Source organism: Ovis aries, chromosome 4 (genome assembly GCF_016772045.2).
Source record: "Ovis aries strain OAR_USU_Benz2616 breed Rambouillet chromosome 4, ARS-UI_Ramb_v3.0, whole genome shotgun sequence".
NCBI lineage: Eukaryota > Metazoa > Chordata > Mammalia > Artiodactyla > Bovidae > Ovis > Ovis aries.
In genome coordinates this window covers 28,445,009-28,464,911 of record NC_056057.1, presented here as the reverse complement: position 1 = coordinate 28,464,911, position 19,903 = coordinate 28,445,009, and the positions used below count along the sequence as shown (strand labels likewise).

Sequence of the window (19,903 nt, the reverse complement as noted above, 5' to 3'; positions counted from 1 at the left end):
GGATGGCATCACTGATTCAATGGACATGTGATGTGTCTGAGCAAACTCTGGGAGTTGGTGATGGACAGGGAACCCTGGAGTGCTGCACTCCATGGGGTCAAAAAGAGTTGGACAAGACTGAATGACTGAACTGAACTTTACAATAAAAATAACAACACATACTCAATATATCTTTTCTAGATTAGGTAACTCGCTCATTACCTCATTTTCAGTTGCCATTCTGACAATCTGGTGAAGCAGAATCACCCTGGGTAGCAGTTTTCCCCTAAAGGTGAATATGCCTGAAAACCTGATGTTTATACACCTTTTGTATTTGGAAATTCTTACCATTAACAAATATTAATTATGGTAGCTACAGAGTACAAACACGTTGGCTTGGAGATTTGTAATTTTTTAAAAATCACAACTTTTTAAGTTTGCATCTAAGGAACCCAAATCAATAGATCTAAGTTACTCTCTTAGCTTGTCTTCAGTGCGTGCCAAATGAGACATTTGCTATTTCATCAATCCCTTCTAAATGTAAAGGGCCTGTTCTTATTTTTTGCAATTAAAAATCCATGGAAACCATCATCTATGTACTCATTCATTCATTTATTTATCTACCCAATATCCAGTAAAACATACATAATTTGAAGGACTTTTTCTTCTACCATCAGAAATTGCTACTCAATTTTTTAAACATGTGTAGATGTCTTCTCACTAGATTCAATTAGAAGCGTGAGATACATATTATCTCTTGCCCACTATGCACAAACTACTAATAGTGTTAAAATTATCATACTATGTTAGGTAATCAACAAAGTCAATGCAATTTCTATCAAAATACCAATGGCATTTCTCATAGAACAGGGAAAAAAAATTTAAATTCGTATGGAAATACAAAAGAACCTGAACATTAAAAAACAAAACAAAACAAAAAACTTGCAACAGAAGAACAGAACTGAAAGAATCACTCTCCCTGACTTCAGACTTTACTAAAAGCTATAGTAATCAAAACAGTATGGCATTGGCACAATAAGACCTATAACGGAGCAGAACAGACAGCCCAGAAATAAACTCACACACTTACAGTCTATTTATCTATAACATGACAAAGGAGGAAAGAATATACAAAGGAGAAAAGACAGTCTCTTCAATAAGTAGCGTTGGGAAGACTGGACAACTACACATAAAAAAATAAGATCAGAACACCCTCTAACACCATTTACAAAAATACGTTCAAATTACAGACCTAAATGTAAGATGAGAAACCATAAAACTCCCAGAGGAAAACATAAGCATAATATGCTAAGACATAAATCATAACAATTTTTTAGATATATCTCCTAAAGCAAAGGAAATAAAAGCAAAATAAGAAAAAGGGACCTAATTAAACTTAAAAACTTTTGCACAGAAAAGGAAACCTCTGACAAAATGAAAACTAACTGAATGGGAGAAAATATTTGCAAATGATATGACAAATAAGGGGTTAATATCCTATATATATACATATATATATGTATATATATATAAATAGTTCATACAATTCAACATCAAAAACCCAAATAACCTGATTAAAAAATGGGCAGAAGAAGTAGATATTTTCCAACGAGGAAATAAAGATGGCCAACAGACCATAAGCATGGAAAGATGCTCAACATTGCAAATCATCAGAGAAATGCAAATCAAAACTACAATGAGGTATCACCTCACACTTGTCAGAATGGCTATCACTTGAAAGAACACAAATAACAAATGTTGGCAAGAATGTGGAGTAAAGGGAATGCTCCTACACTGCTGGTGGGAATATAAGTTGGTTCATCCACTGTGGAAAACATTATGAAAGTTTCTCAAAAAATTAAAACTATAACTATCTTATGACCCAGGTTTTCCTGGTAGCTTAGCAGTAAAGAATCTTCCTGAAATGCAGGAGATATGGGTTTGATCCCTGGGTCGGGGAGTTATCCTGAAGAAGGAAATGGCAAGCTACTCCATAATTCTTGCCAAGAGAATGCCATGGACAGAGGAGCCTCATGGTTGCAAATGGTCAAAAATGACTGAGCATGCACACATACATACCTAAACCATATGACATAGAAATTTCACTCGCAGATATATAGCCAAAAAATCCCCAAACACTAATTCAAAAAGATATAGGCACCCCAGTGTTCACAGCAGCATAATTTACACTGCCAAGATATGGAAGCAATGGAAGTGCCCATCAATGGATGAAAGAATAAAGAAGATGTGGTATACATATGCAATGGAACAGGAGTTAGAAAAGAATAAAGTTTTGTGATTTGCAGCAACATGGATGGACCTGGAGAACATTATGCTAGGTGAAATATGTCTGACAGAGAAAGCCAAATATTGTATGATATCACTTATATGTGGAATCTAAAAACACAATAAACTAGTGAATATAACCCAAAAGAAGCAAACTCACAGAGAACAAACTATTGGTTACCAGGAGACAGAGGGAAGGGGGGCAATTTAGAGGTAGGAAGTGATTGCAGCCATGAAATTAAAAGATGCTTACTCCTTGGAAGGAAAGTTATGACCAACCTAGATAGCATATTCAAAAGCAGAGACATTACTTTGCCAACAAAGGTACGTCTAGTCAAGGCTATGGTTTTTCCAGTGGTCATGTATGGATGTGAGAGTTGGACTGTGAAGAAGGCTGAACGCCAAAGAATTGATGCTTTTGAACTGTGGTGTTGGAGAAGACTCTTGAGAGTCCCTTGCACTGCAAGGAGATCCAACCGGTCCATTCTAAAGATCTGTCCTGGGTGTTCTTTGGAAGGACTGATACTGAAGCTGAAACTCCAATACTTTGGCCACCTCATGCGAAGAGTTCACTCATTGGAAAAGACTCTGATACTGGGAGGGGCTGGGGACAGGAGGAGGAGGAGACGGCAGAGGATGAGATGGTTGGATGACATCACTGACTTGATGGACATGAGTTTGGGTGAACTCCGGGAGTTGGTGATGGACAGGGAGGCCTGGCGTGCTGTGATTCATGGGGTCGCAAGAGTCGGACTCGACTGAGTGACTGAACTGAACTGAATGGAATGACTACATACAGAACTTCCTCTTAGTCCAATTCTTTTACCCCTTGAAAACTACCACTCATTTTGAAAACGCAAGTGGAATAATACTTGATGAAAGCTTCCCAGAATCTTTCAGAAAGAATCTATCATTTTATCCTCTCTATGTCTAAGGATATCTATTCTCTAGAACAGTAAGTACCACTTTTATTATGTTCCCTAAGAGCATATCAGCTGTAACTTCCAAGTACTCATCACTGTCCCTGGCATATACTGTGCATTCAATTAATATTTTTTGAATTAAGGACTTACTTTCTTGAGTCCTCCAAGGACAGTTTACAAGTATTTCTAGTTATACAAATTGAGCAGCAAGCAGAAATTGTATAGTTCAAAATTAATAGAATTTGGATTAAATGGATTAATTATTATGGATTAAATCTGGTTCTTAAATAACTATAAACATCAAAGTCACAATTTTACATTTCTGTAGCAGAGCTAAATAATGTAGCCTCTCCTCTAATTAAGCCTGGATATGGTGACCACACTGGGAAGTTCAGAGAAGTTTGCTAAAATAAAGTGCTCTTCGCTCTTTCCAGGCAATAGAAGGTGCTGTCTTCAGGACATTCAAATGCTTTTAGAAGCACTTGATTCAATCACCATTTCAATCAAAAATCAAAAATGTATACTTAATATCAAACCAGTCAATCCTAAAGGAAATCAACCCTATTTATCCATTGGAAGGACTGATGCTGAAGCTGACGCTCCAATACTTTGGCCACCTGATGCAAAGAGTCAACTCACTGGAAAAGATCCTGAGGCTGAACAAGACTGAGGGTAAGAGGAAAATGGGGTGACAGAGAATGAGATCGTTGGATGGCAACATCAATTCAATGGACATGAGTTTGAACAAACTCCGGGACATAGTGAAGGACAGGGAAGCCTGGCGTGCTGCAGTCCATGGGGTCATAAAGAGTTGGAGATGACTTAGCAACTGAACGATACCACTTAATATCTATTTTCACATTATTTAATGAAATTGTGTTCAAAGGGGCTTTAAAAAAATTAACTCATCTGTTAACTTTGCCATGGGAGAATAAGTAGAAAATAACAATTATCCCTTCATGCTGTGAATACTTGATCTATTCTTAGGTAAAGGTACAGTACCACAAATATTATTATGATAATATTAAATAATATAAAATATTATTATGATAGTATTATGATAATAAAAAACTAATAGCTCTGTGTTACAGACCAATGAATATAATCAGATACTAAAGTTGAGAACTTAATATATGTATCATATAAGTTACCAAGTCAACTTGATAAACATATAAATTCATACATAAGGTAATATAAAATCTGTTATCCCATTAAAACATCTTTAAAATATTAACAGTGTTTAAGTTGCAAATATAGGCAAAAATAATTCATAATACTGAAACCCCTATAGTTTTTTAATGTATGTTTTTAGTTTTACTACTAATTAACATTGGAATGACTGATGCCGAAGCTGAAACTCCAGTACTTTGGCCACCTCATGCGAAGGGTTGACTCACTGGAAAAGACCCTGATGCTGGGAGGGATTGGGGGCAGGAGGAGAAGGGGACGACAGAGGATGAGATGGCTGGATGGCATCACTGACTCGATGGACATGAATTTGAGTGAACTCCGGGAGTTCGTGATGGACAGGGAGGTCTGGCATGCTGTGATTCATGGGGTCGCAAAGAGTCGGACTCGACTGAGCAACTGAACTGAACTGAACACAAGATATCGTCACAGACAATCCAAGTCAAATAAATAAACTTATCTCACCTATTTTTCTATAAATAGTAGAGATGTATGAGTGTATATTTTTGCAGAGTGCAAATCTGAAGTAGAATTTTCCTCAAATATCAACACAAATATATTTATTTTAATGAATATTCTTAAAGATAGCAATTTCCTATCATTTTTCTTGAGGCTATTTTCAAATTAAAAGTGACTCTCAAATGAAAAATTGAAGTATGCATGATACACAGGCCAACTTCTGTGTATTGTTATACTTCTGCAACAATATACAGAAACCCATCGAAACTTCACTGATTAAAAACTTTTCCTACGTATTTAGGATACATTATCAACAGGATTTTTCCCTTGGGAATTTATATATATAAATGTTAAATTAGGAAAAAAAGAATGGGTCAAAAATTTCTTATCATGCACTTGTTTGCTATTGCTTACAAACAAACAAAACACCTCAAATCCTATAGTACCAACAAGTTAAAATCCAAAATCTTGCAAGTGAGGGATATAGTAACATAATCTGATATTTTCCCTTAAAAGAGACCTTACTGAAGACTGAAAAAAAATTTAATACCAGAGAATAAATGACTTAAAAACTATATCCAAAACAAAAACTTTTAATTTGTTGTATTTCTTGTTTCAGCTACTTTTTAAAGTTGTTTGGGAAAAAAAGTACAATGCAAAATGTATATATCAATAAACACTTTAATTATGACCTAGATTTTCTAAAGAAACTGGAAACAACCAATTAATCTACTGGCGTTTTAATGTGAGAGGGAAAACACACATAGTATAAAGGAAATGGAATACTTGAGCATGTAGTAAGACTGCCTAAGCCAATGTTCCTTGGAACTAAGAAAGCCAAGAGTTGCCATGTGCAAAAATATGTGCAAAAAATTCTATAGCCCAATGAAGTTTGGGAAATGCCTGTACAAAAAAAGTGAAATAGGTAGTGAAGGGCCTCCCAGAGCAGTCAATATGCTAATGTCCATTTTAAATCACATCATATGTTATCATAGGCAGAGTTTTCCAGAATTCCTCAATACAATTTTTTTCCCTTTTTTTTTTTTTTTTGGCATAAAGAGAGAACATGTCTGGCCAGTGGTGAACATACCTGTATAACTACACCTAGGTCTTGATGTAACTTTTTTGGATACTCATATTCCTTGTCTTTGTAGCAATATTCAGGTCCCCCAAACCAAATATTTTTTTGGACCTCTGATACAATGGCTCCGTTAACCACTCTGCTGTGGTCAGAAATTTACATTTCTCTGTTGAATTTCATGTTGTTTCAATGGACATTTGTTTTCTAATTTTTTCACTTTCAGAGAAAGAAGTACAAACCTGAATGCTTCAAGGTACTCAATATCTCCCATGGGGGGATCAAGGCCACCTGTCCAGGCAATATTTATATTGTATCCTTCTCCAAGGCCTGTTCCAACCTAGGAAGAGAAAAACCATGCCACAGTGGGTAGAGGAGAACACAGGGAAGAAGCAAGAAGACAGGAAAACAAGCACATGTGTGCTCTTGAAATAAACATCAAACAACATGTCAAATCAGTCCAGCCTTGCTTGACAACCAGTGCTCTGGGTTATGCACTTGTTCTGCACTGGTTCTTGGTCCCGTGGGACAATTCAGTAATCTCGTGTAATTTAAAACACCAGCAAAGGACAAGAAAATTAGGGGTAATCATGCAATGCAATTACCTGAAAGATACAAATAAAAGTGGGGCTCTAAAGAAATAAACCGAACCTCATTTGGGGCTCCACTGCCAGGGAAAAAGTTCCCTTCATCATAGCGATGGAGTGAAATATACAGGATGTTGGGGTCAGCATAAAAGGCTTGCTGTGTACCATTTCCATGGTGAACATCCTACAGGGAAAAGAAAACAGATGACAAATACAGTCACGTCTAACTCTGTGTGGAAACAACTTTCCTGATGTCTAGTTCCCTGTCTTTCTACCCCACCCTCCTTCTCATTTTCTGTCTTCTGTATCCCTCTTTTTTTCCCGTGTTCAGCTTGCTTCCACACCACCCCCCTTTACTTCCTGAACTTTCAGGCAAATTACCCTTTAATGCACTCATTTTTTAAACTGGCTTCTAAAAATCAGGAAACCACAGAGAACATGCCCTGGAGACTCCAGATGAGCAGTCATTGAGAAAGCCCAGTCCTTTGGTACAATTAGATATTTATACACCGGCCCTTTGTACTCTTTGCTTCAGTGATGGAATCTTGCATCCTGTTTTATGGAGGAATTTTATGACTTATTAACTGCCAACAGTTCATAACCCCTCAGGCTTAATTAACTAGCCTCATTGGCCTCTGAAGAAAGACTAATGTTTAAACTACAAACCAGTATTCTGCAGAAGGATCTATGGCTTACAGAGCATTTTCACAATTCTTGACAGAACACTAAACATACGTGTATGCATTGATTTGCCAAGTCCCACCATTAAGGTCAAAGGCTTTGCAACCAGCTGAGTAAATTGGCTTTCTTGAAGCGTTCAGTTCAGTTAGCAGTCCCTCAGCAGTTAGAATGACTTCAAAAGAGATGCCAGATGCAAAAAGGACTTCATACTATATTTTGGTAAAATTGTGACGGCAAGAGTCGAAGACACAGGAGCATGAGCTCATTAGCTATTAAATCATTTGGGCCAAAGGCATGGGCCTTTATGCGATCTTGTCCAATCTGCCTAATTTTAATATTATGTATTTAATATATTATGGCTCTCTTCCCAGCCTCCTTCCTCCTCTTTTTTCTTTCCCTACACCATTCCTTCTTCCCACAAAAAAAGTCAGTTTCATCAAAGTGAATGAAAAAAATTCTTATGGCATTCATATTCAATAATGATACAAAACTTAATAGCTCTTTTTGCTAATTGTTTTATGATACAAACATGCTGGAACTGATACAAGATACGGGAAAAATAAAACTAATAGCATTTTTTAAATGTCCTTACTAAAAGACCTCAAGCATTAAGAGTCTCAATTAATACGGTTCCTAAATAGCTTCTGAACAAAATAAAATAAATGACTCGTAAAAGCAAATAACCTACATATTTGTATTTAATATAGTATTACTGCTACATGTGTAACATATATAGTTTCAGGTTCTGTTATAAAAAGATTTTTGGTTACTTGTTAACTACTTACTTACACTGTACTTTATTTTGTATCAGTATGAATCACACTATTTTCAACAATGATTCCTAAAAATTTTGAGTCAGGTACCATATTAAATATCTCACATAGCTTAGTTAACATTTATATGAGGTATATGGTATTATCCATAATTTAAAAGGTAAGCAGACTAGAGAGTTAGAGAGACTTAGAGAGTTTCAGTAATTTTTCAAGACAAGGTCTTGAATCCACTTCTTACTTCTTACTCCGAAGGCCAAACTCATAACCATTACGATGTTAATTTACAATTACATTCATTATCTCTTCAATTCTCTTGGTAAAACTATGAAGTGAGACTGGTGGTCATTACTGCCCCTTATTGAGGTTTATATAAGTTGTCTCCATTTCAACCTCCAGCCCAGAACTCCCTCACTGGACACCATCAAAACCTCCATTTGGTGATTTATGAAAGCCTGAAGTGATCTTGCCATCCACAGTGCAGACATACACTAATATACCTTCCGTCTTTCATACAGTACACATATCCAATTAAGGAATCAGAGAATATTGGGGAAGATAGGCATCCTTCCAGAAACTTGTCTTGGCTAAAGGCATACACATATCAGGGGAAAATCTTTTCAGCATACTGAAAAATATTAAATCTTGGATTTCAGGATGTTCAAAGGACAGGAAAGAGGAGATAGTAAAACTTTTCCTTTATGAGAACAGAAACGAAATAATTTAACCCACAAGAGTCTCGAATTTGCTAATGGATATCTAGAGGATGGGCAAACAAAATACTTTGAAAAATAACACTGATAGAAAACTTTGTTTCTATTACAAGATAGAATTTCTCAGTCAGGTTTTAAGAAAAATTGTGCTCTGGGCCTAGACATATCAACAGTTTGAAAACCAGTAAAATATTGTCTTGATGTTGTAAAGATTTATTTAAGACAGTCAAATAAAAGATAGTTTGTCTTAGATATAAAATCATTTGTTTTGTAAAACAGGTTGGGTACTTATCACCACATAAATTTCAAAATAAGAACTACAGTCTTGCCCACAGAACAATAAGGCTTCAACAGATACTATTCTTTAAAATTTACAAATTCATTCTAAAACTACATGGATAATTCTTTACTCCATATTTATATTCACAAAGCATTTAGAGATACAGGTAAATTCAAACGTGCCTCTTGTTTGGGGCAACAACTTATATTCTTGAAAGTATTTTTTCAGCTTTGTCTGAAAATACAAAGTGTCTACTGGTCAGGTATGATCTAAGGACTTTTTCTCCATAGCAACAACATAAGACAATCATTCGTGATGATGAGGACTTGCTATAGTAAGAAAATGAACCAAATAACTCACAGCCTCAAAACAGATCTTGCATCTAAGATTTGCTGCTGCTGCTGCTAAGTCACTTCAGTCATGTCCAACTCTGTGCGACCCCATAGATGGCAGCCTACCAGGCTCCCCCGTCCCTGGGATTCTCCAGGGAAGAACACTGGAGTGGATTGCCATTTCCTTCTCCATTGCATGAAAGTGAAAAGTGAAAGTGAAGTCATTCAGTCGTGTCTGACTCTTAGTGACCCCATGGACTGCAGCCTACCAGGCTCTTCCGTCCATGGATTTTCCAGGCAAGAGTACTGGAGTGGGATACTAAAAAATCACTAGCTTACTAGTTAAAGATATACTGTGAAAATGTATTCTATGTAAGGATTTAGAGCCAATATGTTTTCACTACAATGTTAAAATAGCTCTGAATAAATTCTATTCTATCAACTAATGTTATTACTTACAATTATTTAGTACTGGCAATTCTTGGGTCAAGTTTGGTGCTTGACTGAAAATTGAATTCCCCAAAATCTAAGGACATTCGAAGCATCCTTTTTAAAAACGAAAATAGCCTAAAACATATTATTTTCAACTGAAAGTCACGTTACATAAAAGCTACCTGAGTCATGCAGGCACATCCTAAGACAGGTGCATGCTCTGAACACAACGGCCAATCTCCTACAAGCTGAAAAGCGAGTGTGCCTGCTCCCTCTCCTCACCAATCTGAAGGTCTTTGGAATCTTCCCCAGAAGGAAAACTAGAAGGAAGAAGCTCCCCAGATAAACCAGAAATCATCCTTGCCTAAAATATTCAGCGCCTCTGAATTTGGCTGCAGGCTCAAACAGAGGGGGAATTCGAGCTCTGGCTTTCTAGTTAGTAGGCATCTAAAAATGATGAATCTAGCTGCTGGAACAATGGAGTGGCGCTGGCTTCTATTGGCCCAAGAACTGGTGGAGCTGTGGTTCCTACCAGTTAGCTAAAGTCAGTGAGTTTGGATATGCAGGAATGAAGATCTTTTGTCACTGAAGCACCTTTACTTTTCCTCTGCTCACTTGCAGAACAGACCTGTCAGCCAGGGAGAACGGATGTCTCAGCGCCACGTGGCACTTTAAAACTTCCTTCTCAGCAGCTGGAAGAAACAGGGGAATTTCCTCAAAGTGTTCCTGCAGCTGCAGAATCTGGAAGACTTGAAAGCAAGAATATGCGGGCTGGTGGTGATCTCAGAGGCAACCCTTTGGAAAGAACCTCGTATGTTTAGAGAACATGAAACAAAACCTTCTCTTCTACTGCAGCCTGCTGGGAAATCAGCGTCCTTTATGTGGGATAATGGAGCAAATTCATAATCAAAGGCCAGTAAGCTTACAGGACACTCCTGGTAGCTACCAAGCAACTTACTTTATAAATCATAGCAAATTATATCCCGCAAATCTTTTTATTCTTATATGAATGTACAAAAACAAAGCTTTACACACAAATCCTCTGAGGCACAAGATATCCATCCATCACCATCCAGGCATTTTAGCTTTCATGTCTATTGTACAGTCCATTGCTCTAGAGTCTGGATGTCACACGTGTGCTTTCAAAGAGGCTCTTAACAGTTATTATCTTCCTAGTAGTGGAGAGTCCTCAGAAAATAACACGAAGAAATTCTGAAAGACAGGGTGACAGTTTACCAATCTCTTTCCTGCATAATTTTGACAAATTTAGAATGTGTAGAAAGATTTTCCTCACAATCCTTGGTCTTCATCTGCTGCCTTTTCTTCAAGTTTTTAGCTTATCTTTCTAGCAGAACTTAAGTGTTTTAGAAGCATATTAAAATATTTTAAAGATTTACTATCTTATAAATCATGCAAGCCAATAATTATTCATTCTTTAAAATGTCATTTTGTATATACATGGGAAAATAGGAACTGATGTCCTCGTTTTTGTAAAACTTTAAGACCTCACTGCTGTAGTATATCTAGGCCTTCAACACGTTTCTTTAATGTTGAACTATGACCTACACTGAAACTTAGGCATGTTTGGAAAACAGATGGAAAGCTGGGTTTCAATACTCTCAGCACCAAAGAACTTGTAGGAAGGCTACAATACAGTATGGGGGAAAACATCCACTCCTCTGGAACGCTAGAAATGGTTATCAGCCTTTTATTTCTTTTTTCTTTACTTTAACTTGACTAAGTGTTTCTTCACAGGGCTTTGTTTGCTCTCTCCCCACCCTCTGGCAGGCCTGCCTAACTGAATCAGAAGACCAGGCGGTAAGGCCACGGCTTCCCAATAAGATTTAATTATGAGTGCAGATATGAACAAGATTTAGACTATTAAGCCTTGCACTTCAAAAAAACTTCTAACATATTTTGCCTTTAAATCTTTTATCACCTGCAAAAATTAATTAAGTGCAGATGCAGCAGGTTCGCTTTGGATGCCAGGGTTCATTTCCTGTCTATGCTTTGTCAGACAACCTATTACACCTCCTCGTGAACTGGAGGCAAACTGAAAACGGGGCTCATAAATCACCAGTCAGTTTTCTTTCGCCCTTTCCTGGGCTGGTCCTTTTGTATGGGGCAGATCTCCAGTTCATTATTCGTGAATCTACTATAGACAACATGCCAAGTGTCATCTGCATTTAAACAAACCATTTGTTAAACAAATTATAACTCTATTGTGTAAGAATGCATCATGTTAAAAGGCAAGACTAATCGAATGCCTCTGACTCTTAATCACGCAGGGTTCCTGCCGGCAGTTATCCCAAACTGGCATACATGATCTGAGATCTTTTCAGAAAAAAAAAAAAAAAAAAGACACGCTGACTTGTTTTAATAATACCACTGTTGCACAACAAGCAACATGATTGCTAACCAGGGGAAGTGGCCAATTGGTTACCAAAGCAACAACATTCTTTCCAGCACATCTGACTATTTAAAGTCTATATTCTGCAGGGAAAAGTAAATTCAGGTTCTGTTGGGTTATTTTAACTGTGGAAGTATCAATTCATTTAAGGATCATAAAAGTTGCCCCGATCTGCGCCTTCTTCTCATTAAATTGCAGTTAACACCATGAAAGTGAAACGTGAATGTTTATGGTTTCAGAACTGCAATCCTGAATTTAATGAGTTTCCACATTCAAAGGAAACACACCCTTCAGTTGTTTGCAAGTGCTAAAAACAAGGCAACCTAACAGAGAAATACAAATTCAGTCCCTTTTATCTAGAATCACTGAAAATGCAGCTCTGGCCAGGAATACATACCAGATCTACAATCAATATCTTGCTTATATTTAGTTGGTCTCTCAAGTATTTGGCGGTAATTGCAACTGAATTAAAAAAGCAGAACCCCCTGCGGAATAGAGAAGAACAGAGAAATAAGAAAGCAAATCAGCCAGGAAAACCATTATAAATAATGTTCAGAGCATTCTTTAAAATGCTATATGATCTCTGAAGCCATAAATCTGCTTCTGGGAGTACCTCGCAAGGTTTCTCAGTCCATCTGCTAACAATTAGAGGCTTCAGAGACATGCATGGGGCAGGTGACCGCCAGGAACCGTGGCGCTGGGAGTGGCCAGCAGTCCTTGGTTACTTACATGGCTGTGGATTCCTCAGCATGATGGCCTGGGGGCCTCACCACAGCAAATCCATTCTGTAGGAACAAGACAGATTTTCAGTGATCAGATAGGAGAGGACTGCTTAGATCTCCATGTACCAAGAGCATCAGGCACACACAAAAAGAGTGGACTCTATAAGAGGCTTCAGAAAAGGTTTTCGTGCCCCCAGTACCATTTTGCAGAAATGAACAGAAACAATATATAGATTGTGTTTTCTCAGATCGTGTCTCAGATAGAAGGCTCCCACAGAGCCAGGGGAAGAACAGGGGTTTGGGAGTTGTACCAAGCAGATAAATGGCATATCAGCTATTATTCTAGTGTGATTTATTTTCAAGGACCAATTCTTATTTAATGACACCAGCATCCTAGAGAAGGAGAACAAGTTCATTCTTGGTACAGGTTTGGGTCAAAGTTAGGAAAGACTAGGGAAGATCCAAAGCGAAAATTCTTTAGCTGGACGCCCTCAATGGTTATTTCCACTCCAGTGTCAGCAAAATGATAAATTTACACTCGCACACTCACATGCACACAAAAGAAACCCCAGAAAGGTGAAAAAGAACAATGGAAAGCCCATATTTCTTCCAGTCTATAAATTTAGCTTGGATGACTGCCAAGACTTGCAACTTTATTGGATTCCCTAAGTCAATTTCTAGCCCACATTCTGGAATTTTATAAAGAATTCCAGGGCTGAGTAGCAATCAGATCTATCCATGATCAAGCAATGCCTTAACCTCCAGATTAGTTGGAATGCATCACGGAAAGCTGAAGTAACTCCAGCATGAAGGCAGGCAACTATAAATCCTTGCAAAGCCAGCATGCTCAGAAAAGTTGGGTTACTTGACGCGAAAAAAAGAAATCATTTATCAGATGGTTCACACCACCTTTCACTTAACTATGACACAAGTAATATGCTCACAACAGAATATTTCTTTAATATACAATCCTAAAAATTTCAAATAATTTTAATACACCCCAGGGATATTTGTTTCCAAATCTTTCTACAAGCATAAAAATATTCCCAAGAAAAATAATCTAGTCCCATGAGCTTTAAATATACACAAATTTTTCTAGAACATAATGGTAACTGACATACAATGAGTTAATTCACTACGTATTTTAATGGGTCTATTGTTGTGTTAGTTGCTCGGTTGTGTCTGACTCTTTGTGACCCCACGGACTATAGCCTGCCAGGCTTCTCTGTCCATGGAATTCTCCAGGCAAGAATACTGGCGTGGGTAACTATTTCCTTTTCCAGGGGATCTTCCCGACTCAGAGACTGAACCTGGGTCTCCTGAATTACAGGCAGATTCTTTACCGCCTGAGCCACCAGGGAAGCCCCTACATAATGATAATCCCAGAAACAAATTAGATGTCAGTAATACAATACCAATTACAAACCTAGGAATAATGATAAACATATTCTATATTCTTATTTTTAAGCAACTCACTATTTCTGTGGCTAAAAAGATTAGCAAAAAAGAAACTATTAGTGAACAACACAAGACAATAGGGAGTGATTTTTAAGATTGTAGAGTGAAACTCTAGAGTGCTACATGACTTCTGAGAATGAAGAATTAGATTATGTGCAATATACTTTATTGGGAAAACAGTAGTGTGAAAATAACAACAAATATAATACAAGGTAATATAGCTAGCATATAACAAAATTTTATAATTAGGTTAATACTAATGGTCTTTTATAATTAAATTAAAATATTACGTTTTATGTGTGAAGGGCATGACTAGACAGTAGAAAGAAGACATCCCACAATCAATAACTATAAGAAAAAATATTCACCTTAATTAGTAATCAAATAAAAGCAGGTGAAAATCCCAATAGGAAGCCATTTTTCCACTTAGGAAATTAAAACTTTTAAAACTACTCCACGGGGTGGTACCTACATATTCATAAATGCTGTTTGCAGAAAGATAACGTATTATAGCCTTTCTGGAAGATAATCAGCCTCTATACATTTAGAGCCTTTACAAAACATTTACCCTTTGAATTAGTAATCTATTACTACTTAAAGGATTTTTGCCCTAAAGGTGTTATTGTGTAGACAAATGTTTGTGTAAAAGATAATGTTTTATTTACAATAAGTAAAATGAAAATTATCTAAGTTAATTGATATTAGGCAAATGGTTAAATTAAATATGGTCCATCTATACAACAGAATATTAAGACAGTCATTACAATTTTGTTGTTACAAATATTCAGCAGAACAGAAAAGACAGCAATATTAGAAGTATTAGTGTTAAACATAATATATATAGTATGATCTATTGTGTGATGGTATTATGTGGGTTACATTTACTTAAACATTTCAAGTATTTTCCAAATGATTTTACAACAAACATCAATTATTCCAGAGTGAGAAAACAAAAAACAAAGAGAAGGTTGAAAGGTAAATTTTAAAGGGTCTCACAAGTAGAGTCGTGTTCACAAAAGTGAAAAAGGACTTAACTGATACTTGGGGTAGGGGGAAAGCATCAATGAAAAATAGTTCAGAAAAAAGGATTTTCAAAAACATGTACAGATAATCAACCTGAATAGGGTTCACATTAAGGAGTAAAATGGAATTGAAATTGTACAGGTAACTAGCTAGATTACAGAATACAAATAAAATTTATTAATATAATTAACAAATATAATTTATTTCCATCTTCCTCTTTTCTCTTACAGCCAAATTTGAACAAAAGGTCTGCCTTTCACTATATAGTTTTCTTCAGTAACCTCTACCACTTCACTGAACTGCTTGGTTTTATTTTTTTAATATTTTTTTAATTTTAAAATCTTTAATTCTTACATGCATTCCCAAACATGAACCCCCCTCCCACCTCCCTCCCCATAACAGCTCTCTGGGTCATCCCCATGCACCAGCCCCAAGCATGCTGTATCCTGCGTCAGACATAGACTGGCGATTCAATTCTTACATGATAGTATACATGTTAGAATGCCATTCTCCCAAATCATCCCACCCTCTCCCTCTCCCTCTGAGTCCAAAAGTCCGTTATACACATATCTTGCATACAGGGTTGTAACTGCTTGGTTTTAGACTGAAATTATCTTCTTGCCAATAACAAATATTTCCTTACTCATCATGATGTACCAACACTTTCTAATGTGTTCTCAGGAACGGAGACGTCACCTACATTTTCCCAGTCTTTTCTGAGGGCCTGCCCCTGCATTTTCTTTAATGAAAGTTGGAAAGGCTGCTTCTCCCATAATCTTGTCAGGTGGCAGCTATTTTCTCTCTCACATCTCACCAACCTGCCTGCAGCACCAGATGGAGCTTTGTGTTCTTTCTGGTGGCTGCTTTGGGAACATGAAGCCCACTGAGCCAACCCCCAACAACACTCTTATAGAAAAAAGGACTACATTACCCAGAAAGAGAGCAAACGGAACAAAAGAGGATGCCTGAGTCCTGGGGCAATCCAGCTCTCTTTCCCTCCTGTTGCACCAGGACTGCTAGTTCTCTTTGAATCTCTCTCTAAAACTGTGCTTAGAATAACATCCCCTCCTACTTGTCCACTATCATTTAGTGTTTTCCCCAATAACATATTAAATTTGTATTAAAATTCCCAATTGTATTCATCAAAATTTATATAGGCTCAAGCTCATGCCATCTTGAAAATAAAATTATATACATATATGTTAACTTAAACAATACAAATATACACACACATAATATGTATCTCCATCCTTACTTCCATTAATTCTTACTGTCACACTTCTTTTCTTCCCCTTTTAACATTAAACATCTTGAAAAGGTGGTCTATCCTGCTTTCTCTTTTTGTCTTTTCTTCACCTCTGCTTCAGTCACCTATCTCTAATATATCTTGCACCTCCATTAGCTCACTAAAGAAGCTCTTACTAAGGTCACTAATAGCCTCTATGTCACTAAATAATGACACTTTTATGCTTTCAGCCTACTTGGTCTCTCATTGGCTTTCAACACTATTCGCTGTCTCTTCCTTTTTAAAACAGTCTCTTTCCTTTGTCTTCTGTGACTGCATTTCCTCCTGGTTTCCTTATCTCTCTACTTCTGAATCAAGTGTCCCTTAAGACTCATACTTCTCAACCTGCTCATTAAATACTGAAGTTACTCAGGCCCCAGTTTTAGGCTCCTCCTCTATATATATATATATATATATACTTTGTAAAAATGACACAACTCTCATGGAACTCAATTACTTACTACCCATCATCCAATATTTCACAAATTTTTATTTCCAGGATGAACCCTGCTCTAAGCATCAGACCAAAATACCAGGTTACTTACTTGATATATTCACTGGGATATCCCAAGAGCACTTCCAGTTTAGAACATCCAGGGTCAAACTCCTGATCTTCTCCCAGCCTTTTCTAACTTACCAGTGACACCATGATTCATCGTGTAGTTCAAGTCATGCACCAATGAGTGTCCTTAATGGCTCCCCCTCCCTATTCATCCTCTGAGATGTTCTGTGCTTAGTGCTTAGTCAAGTCCGACTCTTTCCAACCCCATGGACTGTAGCCCACCAGGCTCCTCTGTCCCTGCGATTCTCCAGGCAAGAATACTGGAGTGGGTTGCCATACCCTTCTCCAGGGGATCTTCCCAACCCAGGGATCAAACCCACATCTCCTACTGCTCCCTCATTTCAGGCAGATTCTTTAACAGCTGAGCTACCTGAGAAGCCAATTCTCCCTCTATCTCATTTTAATTCATGACTGATTCCTGTTGATTTTGCTTTTAAATATCATTCAGATCTCTGTACTTATATGTATATACATTCCTTGCATATTTTACCTTCTGAATTTCTGCCTTTGTCTCCATCACTCCTGTTAATCTGTGATTTCAATAACCACACGGACAATCCATTCAGTATCCTGATTTCGTAGTTCTCTGACTCCTTGCCTTACATAAATCTGTCTTCTGTTTACAGCCATACTCCTAGATCTTGCCATTGCCAATAAATAATAACATCTCTTCCAAAATCTCAATGTCAAATACCCTGCTCTCCTGTTTTCCAGTTGAAGCTTCAACTGCACTGGGATTTCCAATTCTTTGGCCTTACTAAACTTCTGACATATAATATACGTCATCCGATCCCCACCACCATGTTTATTACTTCCCTCCTAATATGGTGAGACTTTAGAGCCCATCATTATATTTACTTCTCTGCATGTGAATTTAAACAACTTGTCCCTTTTCCCCTCCAACATAACTCCCCCAGTATGTTGGTCTGCTCAGGTTCCCAAAATAAAATACCACTGTCTGCCTGCTTTACACAACGTAAGTTTACTCCTCATAGTTCTGGGGGCTGGAAGTTGAGATTTAGGTCTGGCATGCTTTGGTTTCTGTTGAGAGCTTTCTTCCTGGCTTGTGGATCTGTCTCCTTTTCCCCTGGAGTCCTCACATAAGGCCATTCTCTAAGCACATGATTACAAGCCCAGAGAAAACTCTGGCGCCTCCTCCATTTCTTAGAAGAACACCAACCCTACTGCATTAAGGTCCCACTCTCATGAAATTATGCAACCTTTAACATATTCTCACAGACCCTTTTTACAAATACAGTCACATGGGGAGTTACGGCTTCAACATACACATTTCGGGAACACAGACACTCAGTCCATAACATAGTTTTAGTTGCTTTGTCCTTTTCTTCCTTCAACATGCTCTCCTGTTAAAATTATAACTGGTTAAATACAACTTGCATCTGCTCTGTTCCTGCACCTAAAGTGAAAGTGTTAGCTACTCAGTCATGTTGGAGCCTTTGCAACCCTTAGCCCGCCAGGCTCCTCTGTCCATGGGATTTCCCAGGCAAGAGCACTAGAGTGGGTAGCCATTCCCTTCCTGCACCAAAATATACATATAAGCCACACAACTGGTCTTCCTTTAAACTGATGATTTAAAACTTCAGTAGGTTCTTCATGATGCCCAGGAATTATATTATATTCCTTAGCTGATTAACTCTCCAAGTCTCTCATATGGTATTTCTACCTTCTTCTCTTTCTTCAAATCTTCATTAACCCTTACTCACCCTTTAACCTTGTGAAGACTTTGCTTCCCACTGAACTTAGTATACCAAAGCCATTAGAATAAAATTTCCTCATCCTTCCATAATAAAATCTACCCATTTACTAGTGACCAATACCATATGGAAAAGAATCTGCCTGCAATTCAGGAGATATAGATTCCATTCCTCATGTGGGAAGATTTCCTGGAGAAGGAAATGGCAACCCACCCCAGAATTCCTGACTGGAGAATTCCATGGACAGAGGAGACTGGTTGGCTGCAGTGCACGGGATCGCAAAGAGCTGGACACAACTGAAGCGACCGAACAACAGCAACAATACTACATACATGACCTGGGCTCTGTCCACCTTTCAACTTCTTGTACTACCATCCACTTTGCTTTCTTCACTTCAGCTACATCAGTATTCAGATGCTTCCAGTGTTTCCCTAGCAATAAGCCTTGTTTCCCTAGACATAAGCCTTTGCACATGCTCCTAGTTCTGCGTGAAATGTCCTCCTCTTACCTATCCCTCTCTTCTACCAGGATATCTCCTGGTCTGCACATTTTGGCTCCAACATTGCTTCCCCAGAGAAACCATGCCTGAGTCTCTATAGGTCACGAACAGTTTCCTCTATAAAGTACCCTCAGAGGTCTGCTGAACCTTTTTTGAGAATAATTAGTATGCCTGATTTATTATTTTTTATTATTGTGATTTATATCTTTAGTGTCCCACACCCCAGCTCCTCACAGTGGGGTCATTACCTTATGGCTTGGTTCACCTTTTTATTTTCTAGATGTACACACTGACTATAGACTTACATAGTGACTAGTAATCCACAAGGAATGATAAAACAACTTATGAATATACTATCCTGGTTTTACTCCCTCTGATCCTTTGCTTTCACCTCAGCTACAAATTCTTCATCTCTCAAGATTACAGCTTTGCATACCAGCTTTTTGTAGGTGGCTGCCTATTAGACTTAGTAGCGTCTTCTGAGAAACACATAAGATATTTTGCTCCTTAAAATTAATGGA

The 19,903-nt window shown here is 37.6% G+C and overlaps 1 protein-coding gene across 20 annotated transcripts in view; it reads right to left on the bottom strand.

The window, feature by feature from the left end:
* Positions 1–19,903, bottom strand: part of HDAC9 (histone deacetylase 9) — a 1,063,328-nt gene that overhangs the window by 178,475 nt on the left and 864,950 nt on the right. For 18 of the 20 annotated variants that reach the window (XM_042248291.2, XM_060414369.1, XM_042248295.2 and 15 more), the window contains 4 exon segments: positions 12,848–12,903; positions 12,516–12,603; positions 6,565–6,684; positions 6,156–6,253 (listed from right to left, as the gene is read on the bottom strand). In XM_042248291.2, coding sequence (XP_042104225.1) covers positions 6,156–6,253; positions 6,565–6,684; positions 12,516–12,603; positions 12,848–12,903 — 362 coding nt within the window. 20 annotated transcript variants of the gene reach the window in all.